This window comes from Diplodia seriata, assembly GCF_021436955.1.
Source record: "Diplodia seriata strain FDS-637 chromosome Unknown scaffold_6, whole genome shotgun sequence".
In the NCBI taxonomy this organism is placed as follows: Eukaryota; Fungi; Ascomycota; class Dothideomycetes; order Botryosphaeriales; family Botryosphaeriaceae; genus Diplodia; species Diplodia seriata.
Window position 1 is genome coordinate 356177 of NW_027117313.1, and position 9653 is coordinate 365829.

Genomic DNA, 9653 nt, shown 5'->3' on the forward strand with positions numbered 1-9653 from the left:
CCCATCCATGCTTATTGGGGAGGTAGACGTTGATACGTCCGGTCGTACGAACAATGTTCAATTTAGGAAAGGACGGTCCGGAGGTGTGTGCGGCTGTACTTGAAGTCTTTGGAGGCGGCGTACACAGTGTATGCATGTGAGAGGGGCTTTCGACGTCAGAGGGGCTGATTCGTATGTAGATGGGCACGGATGGATCGCGCCAGAATCGTGTTTGATGTAGACGTTTGAGGTTAGCATCGAGTTATTCAGAGGCCAGCACCGAGTTGCAGATGGGGTATGGAGACGCGGCCGGGTAGCAAGATGCGGATTTCCTATTGTTTGATGTCTTGTAGGTAAGTCAATGTGGATTCGTTCGTCTGCAGATGGGGAACCTGACAGAACAGCAATTCGTTAATCTGGTTTGCGAGGTTTGCGTTTGGCTTGGGTGGCAGGCGGTATACGATCTAGCCGGAGCACCTGAGAAGAATATGATAACATTACCACAAGAGTCCAAGCCCCGTCCTAATCAGAGTCCATATTAGTGTCCGTATCAGTGTCCGAATCCGGATTCACCTCTTCCGAGCCAGCACCGGCCGCCTCCACGACCGCACTCTCCGCATCCCCATTGTTATCCCTCAACGCCCTCTCGCTCTCCTCCCAAATCTCCTCCCAGAACTCCATATTGCTAACATACATCTCAAACCCCTCCAAAACCGTCTCCCACGTAACCTCAATCCTCCGGTCGAGCATCGCCCGTGTCCTCCCACAATCCGACCCCTCAATCGCCCTCACCGCCGCGGGGGGAATAACATCCCTCAGAGCCACCGCAACCCCAACACACCTCCCCTCCGCATCCACAACCCGCCACCTCTCCTCCTCCACCCCCTCCCCCCCGCCCAACCTCCACACCCTTAAGTCCCACGTCCCCCCCTCCCCTCCCACCACCAGCCCCAACACAACCCTCGTCTCGCCCCTCGTCGCCCGAAAATACCACTCCGCCCTCTCCTCAATCCTTTTGTCCGGCGCCCCGACTTCCACCACTAAATCCGGATACAGCTCGTTCTGCCCGGGCCCGCGGTACCACAGCGCGTGCGTGGGCGTGCGGAGCGCGGTGCAGCCGAGGAAGGCGGTGCCGTTTGTCAGGCGGGCGTCGGCGCCGTTGGGGATCTGGCGCGCGGTGGATGTGCTGGGGCGGAAGACGCGCCATGTGCGGCCGGTGCCGTCGGTGAGGCAGAAGGGGTGGGTGGAGGCGTGGAGACTGCGGAGGAGGTGGGGGGTGGCGATGAGGGCGAGGGGGTGGAGCGTGTGGAGCGTGAGGAGCTGGGTGCGGAGGTCGTAGTCCCAGCTAAGGGGGATCAGTGGTTAGCGGTGCGTGCGCTTTTTTTGGGAGAGGGGGAGGCGGTGCGGTGGGGCGGGCTGGGCTGGGCGGGGCTTACGTGAGGACTTTTTCCAAGGAGTGGTGGAGGGCGGGGTCGTTGTTGTTGCTCTGCATTCGGTATCTCATGAGGCGGTAGCTGTCGTAGGGCATCCAGAAGGGGATGAGAGCCTGGTCCAAAGGGTACTCTTCTTGGCAGATATCCACGGCCATGAAGTAGCCTTCGAGGGCACGTTTCATGATGTACTTCTTGGGGTGTTTCGAGTTTTCGAGCTGTGAGGTGCGGGGAAGGTTGTCGAACATGCGCAGAAAGGCATCGTCGGCCCAGTCTGGAGGCTCGTTTAACGTATATGGGTGGGGTGATTGATTTAGACCGCTCATGGTTGTTGTGTATGCGTCGGTGGAGGATGACCGGAAAGAGGGCGCCGACTGTCATGGTATGGCTGGGACACGGACGGTGGTGCGACCGTCACGTGATTGGGCGCTCTCGGGGGTACGGTGACGTTGAGCGCAGTCGGGAAAGCTCGAGGAACCACGAATGAGATAATCGATGTCCGAATTATCGACATGTCGAGCTGCAAGGAAAGTTACGACGCTATACCCATATCAAAGGCATGAGCTTCTATTACTACCTTTGCTAGCTGCAACAACCCGTCAACGCAAACTCCACGTCAGGGCAAGCTGGAGTAGACGTGTTTGCACTGATTTCCCTGTTCGTACTAAAGCCGACCAGCAAACAGTGCAATACAGCGTGATGTGTTTAGCCATGATGTCCAACAGTTCCTGATTCAGATTGCCATTTGGAGAGACTTGACCAATGCCCATGCTAAACGCTACCAACGCAGCAAAACATCCAAAAAAAAAAAAACTCAGATACCACGCCAATTGTGCCAGCCAGAACCAAAAGTTTACTCCTCCTCGCTCTCTTCATCATCATCATCCTCGTCGTCCGCATCCTCGCCCTCAGGATCCTCTCCATCATGGTAGGCCATCCAATTGCTGACGTTCGCCACGCCACCACGCCTGATCTGCAGTTCCGGCTCTGGCTCGGCCTCCGCAATTTCCTCTTCGATCTCCGCCATCAGATCCTCCCAAGCCCGTTCATCCTCATCCTCATCATCGGGCAGCTCTGCGGGCTCGTCCTCATCAGTAGCCACCTCCGTCTCAGACAGCTCCATATCGGTGCTGCCATCATCAAGAACGGGCGGTGGCGAATTCGCCTTCTCCCACATCTTGGTCAGCGCAGCGCAGTCGATCTGAACCGTCTTCTTCATCAACGCCTCCATATCGTCGTCGCCGGTGCCCTCGATGAGCGGCAGGCTGGTGGGCATGAAGTCGCGGACGGACAGCACGAGGCCGGGGCCGTCCGTGTCGCGCCAGGCGACGTCCTTCTCGGTGAGGAAGCAGCGGCGCCACTCGCGGCCGTCGACGGCGGTGGGCAGGTAGCGGAGGTAGCGCCAGACGCTGTAGACGCCGCGGGTGGTGTCGATGGAGACGACGGTGCGAGTGGCGCCGTTGCCGGCGGCGGCGTAGCGCGGCGCCAGCACCGCCATGTCGTCGTGCTTGACGCTGTTGCCGACGTCGATGATGAGGGTCGGGTCGCACTCCCACGAGTGCCGCGACCGCTTCGAGCCCGCCGCCGCCCGCGCCGGGCGCGTGTAGCTCGGCGAGAAGTAGTAGCAAAGGTCCGGGTGCCAGGCGTTGTAGATGAGCGAGTCGGCGCTGGGGCCGCGCTCGGCGTTGACGCCGATGATGTGCTCTATGAACCAGTTGTCTGGCCCGGCGCTGGCGTGGATGAAGAGCGCTTTGCTGATGTGGTCGTGCAGCTCGCCGACGAAGAGAGCCTGCGGGAAGGTGGGCAGGCGGAGGGTGAGGAGGGAATGGCGGCGGGAGAAGTCGTGTCTGCGGCGGAAGTGTCAGCGGGGGTGAGGTCACGGGTGGTGAAGGGGCGCCGTAAAATTACCGGATGCTGTTCCAACAGTCAAACAGATCTGACAGGTCTTCGTGGCCGATGATATCGAAGATCCTCTCGTACTCGGCGCGAGTGAGGGGGAACGTCTGCCAGCTTTCCTCTTCGAGGAAGCCCGTGTCGTTGACGCTGATGGTCTGGACCGCATTGATGACGGCACGCGTGTTCTGAGGAAGCTCCATGATGAGAGCGGTGATAGATGGCATGATGGCGATGGAACGTGGCGAGTCGTCTGGGAGTGAAACAGCTCAAGAGCCGGCGCGCCGGGGGTGGCGGGATGGTTGAAGTGTGGCGGTGTTGCCGGAAGATCTGATGTTTTGGTGGACGCGACGACGCGCTGGCTGCGCGCGCCCGCGACCACTCCCCGATGCGGCAGCTGGGGATCGTCACTTGCCGCCGTCTGAGTGATGAGAGTCTCTCATTCACCAGGAACAGATATCCCCGATGTGGTTTTTGCCGTCCTTATGAGACATCATTGCCGTTCATTCCATTTCCACTTACACCTAAGGCACAGGCATGATGTCAACATTCATCTTTCGATGGCCTGACAACATGATATACACCATGCATTGCCGTGACGCAGTCCATGTTCTTTGGACATGTGGGAATCGAATGAGCATTGTTGCTGGTTGGACTATGCTCGCCAGTCACGATGGCAGGCATCTTCACGGTTAGGTCGTGCAAACCACTCGGATTGCCATTGCAGACCAGCGAAAATGCGATAGCCTATCGAACAGTTAAATTTGAGGAGCGCTGAATATGTCACCGACGAGATCTGAGGTAGAAATGCAACCCTCACCAACATTCTCCACAGAGACCCAGTCATGCCCCGTGTCAGGATCCGCCATATCCCACTCATCGTCGACGTTCACCACATGCCCCTCTCGCTCTTCCACCTCCTTGAAAGGCTGGACAACCTCGACAACCGGAATCACCAGCTTCTGTTGCCAAACGGGATCGAAGCTCCACTGGCCCAGCGACGACCGGACCTTCCCACGAAACAGCTGCATCGGCAGCACGAGCTCCCCCCGCACCACCTCCCGATAGAGCCCAGCCCGACTCAGTCCGCCCTTCCCGTCCACCGCTCCGTCCCTCTCGCCTCCCCCATCACCGCCCCGGCTCCACCTTACAACCTCCACGCTCTCCCCCACCATAACCGTAACCAGCGTCCTCACCCGCCTATCCCCCCTCACCAAGACATCCTCCACAACCCCCTCCACCTCGTCCCCACCGCCGACGACAACCACCGCCACAGCGATCTCGCCGTCTCCCTGCAGCCGCCAACACGCATCGAGGTACGTCGTCCCGCCGACCGGCGCCGTCCCCAGCGGGAAGTGGTCGAGCGCCAAGACCTGGTTAGCGACGGCAGCGAAGGGCGCGCCGCCTTTGGCGCGCAGCGCTGCGATGCGGGTGGAGACGGCGTTTTTGACGCGCGCCAGCACGGCGGCGTGGAGGGGCGGCGGGAAGCGGAGCGTGAGGGTGAGGGCGGGCGCGTTGCGGGCGATGCTGGTGGCGGCGGGCGGGTGTTAGCTGGGGCATCGAGAGCGAAGGCGCAGTGGGAAATGGGGTTGTAAGTACCTTCGCGGCGTGCGCGTCGAGGTGGCGGAAGGCGCGTTGGCGCTGAGCCAGCGGCTTGCGAGGGCGTAGTCGCTGCGGGTCAGCTGCAGCTTCTGCCATGTCGGCACGGCGGCTGGGTTGCCGGCGTCGACCGCCGTGAGGGCGGCGACGAGGGTGGCGGCGTCTGAGATGTTGGATGGCATGTTGGTGGTGGGTTTGGGGGGATGGGAGGAGCGTGCGGCGCTGAAGGTGGTGGACACGGCTTCGGTAGGCAGAAGAAAATTCTCGGAAGGGTCTTCAGAGATCCGCGGTACGGCCATCAGGTTAGGTATCTTCCCATGGTCCTGGTTCTTGGTTTTTGGGGTCGAGCAGTGCGGTCCCTGAAACTCGCGGCCGTGGTTCGCGTGTCAGGGTCAAGAGCCCAACGACGTAGGTGGAGTCTACAGACAGAACTCCTACAACCCTTGGTATCGCCGTTTCCGCTATCCTTTTTTTCTTCGCTAGCCGGGGCCCTGTGATCGCTTTCATATTATCGATTCGAGGATAAAAGATTGGTACTAATCAAGCCATTCCTAACAGGCCCTGGTTAGCGACAGACAGTCCTACCCCGGAAACGTTTCCCCTTGTGTTTGATGGACTGTAATAAAGTGTTTGGCACACACCCCTCGCACAAGCGACGAGTGTCGGCATCTGGGGAGCTACCCATGCGTTGATTGATGGGTACCGCATCCGGCTTGCTTCAGTGTGGAGTTACACTGAGTTCTTGATGCGTTCACAAGGGAGGAAGGATCCATCAATATCTCCGAGGTATGACCAAACAATTTTGCAGGATGACGTTGTTTTTTAACCAGAATTTCTCTGTACCATTCGGAAGTCATCTCCCCAGGTTTAAGGCACCGATCTTCATCTTCAAGGTTTCAAAGGTGGATTACGAGCGGAGTGGCGGGGAATCGTCGCGTGGCGGAGGTCCGCAGCGTGGTTGGCTTCTCGCCCACTCGCGAGAACGCCCAGTGGATAGCATCACTGCTAAATTACCAGGGTCAGTTTAACACTGGCTTGGTCAGAAGCTCTTCTAATCAGCTGGTGGGAAGAGGTAGAAGGCAGAAGGTGCAGTGGGGCGGAGGAAGTGGGTAAAACGCTGCGAGGTGGGGTCAATCAGAACGGTGCGTGGGAACCAGACAAAGCTTGCCTATCAATACTTTGGCAGTTTGCCAGGCTTGCATGACGTATCAATCACTCAGATTGATCTGTCGCAGAGGTACGGCAGCGGAAATCTTCACTTTAGGGCTGCTACATCAAAGAAACATCTCGGTATGACACAATTCGTACAGTTTGATGGTTTCCATTCCATTCAATTTTACGCTCGCTTTCGCGATTCCTACACATCCAGCCGAGCATGTCTAAACCTGCCTAGTATCCATGTTCAATCTCAACAGGCAAGCTATTTCGCCCCCATCATGTTGAGCACTCAAATCAGTATCACACCCAGTTAGCATTGCGGCCCTCGCCCAGTCGTGATGTTCAGGTCCTTGCATTTGTCCATAGTGGCTGCATGCTTTCGTTCACATGCTAGGATCGCTGCGTGATGTGTGATCTTGCGGTTCCTGTGGGCTTTCGGCGGTTATCTCAGCCCTTTCCAAGAACCTGTTGAGCTCATAGTTTGAGATGCTGATTTCCCCGTCAAGAATACTCTTCGTGACTCTATCGTTTTCGTCGACGAACTGCATGTGGTTAGGCCCGATCAACTCCCTCATGGGGATCCGCAATGCACCGTCGCGACACGACCCGGTCTCCTCCCGGAATTCACACCGCTTCGAGCGCTTCTTCGTAACGAAAGGGCTCTCTCCCATATCATCAAAGCTCTTTCGAGTGACCTTGAAGATGGTGTAGAAAGCTCGCTTCTTCATGTTGGAGTCTGCCGCGGATACGTTATCCCTCATGCGGTTGTTGCTGACACTGATGACGACGCCTATTGCGGGACGCCCCTCTGTGCGAGTGATGAGGCTAATCATACTCTGCTCAGCGGTCTTGCATTGATGTGAGTAGACAATGTCGAGGGCCAAGCACGCCCTGTTCGAATTTCCTGCAGGCCCCCAGTTGAATTCCCACATGCCATCAACGTCGACATCGTCCATGTCCACGACTCGGGCCTGCTTGATAACGCTGGCAATGTTCTTGTCGACGTTGCCTTGTTTCTCGTCGGAGTCATGCAGCATCGCAACCTCAGCGATGCGGGTGTCGATCCGCTTGATAACGTCGTCGGCGAACATGCGATGGACGCGACTGGGCATGCTGTAGTACAGTCGGTGCTCCCTCTGTACGAACCTGAACTTGATGCGCTCAGCTACATAGCTGTAGAGCCTGTCATTTGCCTTGATCAAGCCCATGAGATGCTCGTACTGGTCCTGGTAGATTCGAACCGATCCATGGGATGGAGTCGCACTCGCGTCCCCATCAAGACGACGGAGGAGTCTGCCATAGATGGCCCTGGGGTGCATCAGCCTGCCAAGTGCAACGGGAAATGGTCCTTCCATGGCTGTTGGTTGTTGCGGGTTTCTAGTGTTTTCAGTTTGGGCGCTAGAAAGCGGATCGTACAGGCCCAGAAAAATGATTTCGAGAAGTTGGACTAGGTTACCACCGAGGTGAAACGATTTTATGCGCCGGTTTGGGGTAGCGGGGTGGATGGGTGATGTGGTTGTCGGGTCGTAGTGACTGAAGCTGCGGCGGATGGAGCTCAAGCGCAGGTAATCGACAGTGCTGGAAGGCCTTGGCTTGGTGCGAAGCAAACCGCGGTACCCTGACTAAAGATCCTAACATTCTCATTGGTTGGATTGCCATGACGGAGTCATTGTCATTCACTGTTTGTTCTTCGCCCGACAGACAATGATATACCCATGGTACGGTCGTCAACCATAATCAGTCCTAGCCAGAAGCCCAATGATATAAAGCGCCTGCATTGATACATTTCTTTGATACCCATTTCGAGCTCTTCTCGCCCATTCGATTTTCCTTGCACTGAAACAGAGCCGCAATGTCTGAAACGCCTGAGCGTGAGCACCACGTGGTCGAGGAGCGCGCCTCCGAGTCGACAGCATGTGCACCGGAAGATCCCCCGCCCGATGTACTCAGCTCAGACCCATCACACACCCAGGAGGACACGGGAGCCGCCGGCACCGATAAAGCCCGACCGGCCTCTGCCATCGTCCGCCCACCTCCTCCATGCCACTACATCAAGCCCAGATACATCCGCCGACGACCTGCCACAACATCAACGGACGACAGCTCACCCGCTGGATCCAGACCAGATGTTCCAAATCATAATGGCGTGTCGCAACCGCATTGCCGACTGCAGTAGCCGCCGACGCTCCAAGAGCCACAGTCAAGATGTCGAAAGAGCCCAGAAGCGTTCCAGATACAAGCCACGCTCCGAAACCTCGTTCCGAAAGCACGACGCTCGCGCGCACGAGATTTTCTACAAGATCCGCCAGCTTGCGACGGGCGGGCCCGTGGACGTCGCGGTCTGCGGCCTGATCAAACTCCACCAGAACGGATACGACCAACTGCTCGAACTCCTCGCGGAGGACGAGACGCTCGAGTCGTGCGCTTTCCACCACTTCAAGCTATCCTACAACCAGCACAAGCACCTCCTCTCATACGAACTACCCACCACCATCCACGACGACGTCCTCTCCGACCTTCTAGCCGAGATCCGCAGCCAACTAGCAAAGCTCGCCGCCAAGTCCCCAGCCGCCGCCCAAGTCCTCACCCACATCCGCTGCAGCCCGGGCCTCCACACCTCCCCCCCATCCCCCTCCGCCCGCCCCAGCGCCCAGCCCTACGCCGACGGCACCTGCACCTTCGCGAACGCCACCACGCAGTCCCCCTGCTTCGTCATCGAGATCTGCTTCCACCCCCGCCACCCCGCCGCCCGCGGCAAGATCCACGACCTCATCTACACCGCCCACGGACAGCCCGGCATGGGGCTGGTCCTCGAGCTGCGCCACCACAGCCCGCAGCACATGCGGCACACCCCGCCGCCCGCCGTCGACCACACGGCTTCGTACACGACCTGGCGCTGGACCGCGGTGCCCGCGCTCGGCAACACCGTGGTGCGCGGCGCGCCGGCGCCGCAGAGGTTCCGCGACGCGGCTGGCGGTGTCGTGCCTGGGAAGTTGGAGATCGCCGTGCGCGACTTCATCGGCATGGAGCTGTGCAGGGGGTTTCCCGAGGATGCCGATGTCGCGGGGGTCCTGGACGAGAGGATTGAGATTGATCATGGCGTCATGGCGGGCTGGCTGGAGAAGGCGGAGGGCTGGGAGCGCATGGTGGTTACGGCGGACCGGCCTGCCGGGGAGAGCGGCGGGGCGAGGGCGGTGGGGGATGCGTTTGTGACGGAGCATCCTGAGGAGGTTGGGCTCTTGGATGGCAGGACGGGACCGGGGATGGATGAGCTGCAGGCGGCGATTGACCGCTTGGAGGCTGAGATTGAGGCCGAGTCCGCGCTCGCGGCTGAGGAGGGTGAGGGCGAGGATGACGGCGGTGTTTGCGTAGAATAGGCGGATGTCGAGGTAATGGTAGCACTCTTCAGCCTTGAGTATATTCTGCACGTGGTCGGTGGAAGCAAGTATGATGCGTGCTCAGATATCAACTCCCCTGTTATCTTCATCATGGCTTCTCTTCGACAGGAAGAGTTTTGGGAGTGGGGTACGGCATGAACAGGGCAAGAGCATTGTAATGATACCTTCTAAAACACTGAAGTTTTCGAGTTGCAGC

The 9653-nt window shown here is 58.6% G+C and overlaps 4 protein-coding genes across 4 annotated transcripts; 1 reads left to right on the forward strand and 3 right to left on the reverse strand.

The window, feature by feature from the left end:
- Positions 1 to 1411: 1411 nt before the first annotated feature.
- Positions 1412 to 1735, reverse strand: SLS55_006015 (uncharacterized protein; the record flags this gene model as incomplete). The annotated part of the gene is made up of 2 exons (XM_066777453.1): positions 1412 to 1683; positions 1729 to 1735. 2 exons carry the CDS (start codon positions 1733 to 1735, stop codon positions 1412 to 1414), a joined length of 279 nt encoding a protein of 92 aa, XP_066631548.1.
- Positions 1736 to 2262: 527 nt separating this feature from the next.
- SLS55_006016 (uncharacterized protein) lies at positions 2263 to 3505 on the reverse strand (the record flags this gene model as incomplete). Its single annotated transcript, XM_066777454.1, has 2 exons — positions 2263 to 3256; positions 3318 to 3505. The coding sequence occupies 2 exons, from the start codon at positions 3503 to 3505 to the stop codon at positions 2263 to 2265; spliced, it is 1182 nt and encodes a 393-aa protein (XP_066631549.1).
- Positions 3506 to 6442: 2937 nt separating this feature from the next.
- On the reverse strand, positions 6443 to 7414 carry SLS55_006017 (uncharacterized protein; the record flags this gene model as incomplete). The annotated part of the gene is made up of 1 exon (XM_066777455.1): positions 6443 to 7414. One exon carries the CDS (start codon positions 7412 to 7414, stop codon positions 6443 to 6445), a length of 972 nt encoding a protein of 323 aa, XP_066631550.1.
- A 786-nt stretch (positions 7415 to 8200) lies between these two features.
- Positions 8201 to 9436, forward strand: SLS55_006018 (uncharacterized protein; the record flags this gene model as incomplete). Its single annotated transcript, XM_066777456.1, has 2 exons — positions 8201 to 8205; positions 8260 to 9436. 2 exons carry the CDS (start codon positions 8201 to 8203, stop codon positions 9434 to 9436), a joined length of 1182 nt encoding a protein of 393 aa, XP_066631551.1.
- Between the last annotated feature and the right edge of the window lie 217 nt (positions 9437 to 9653).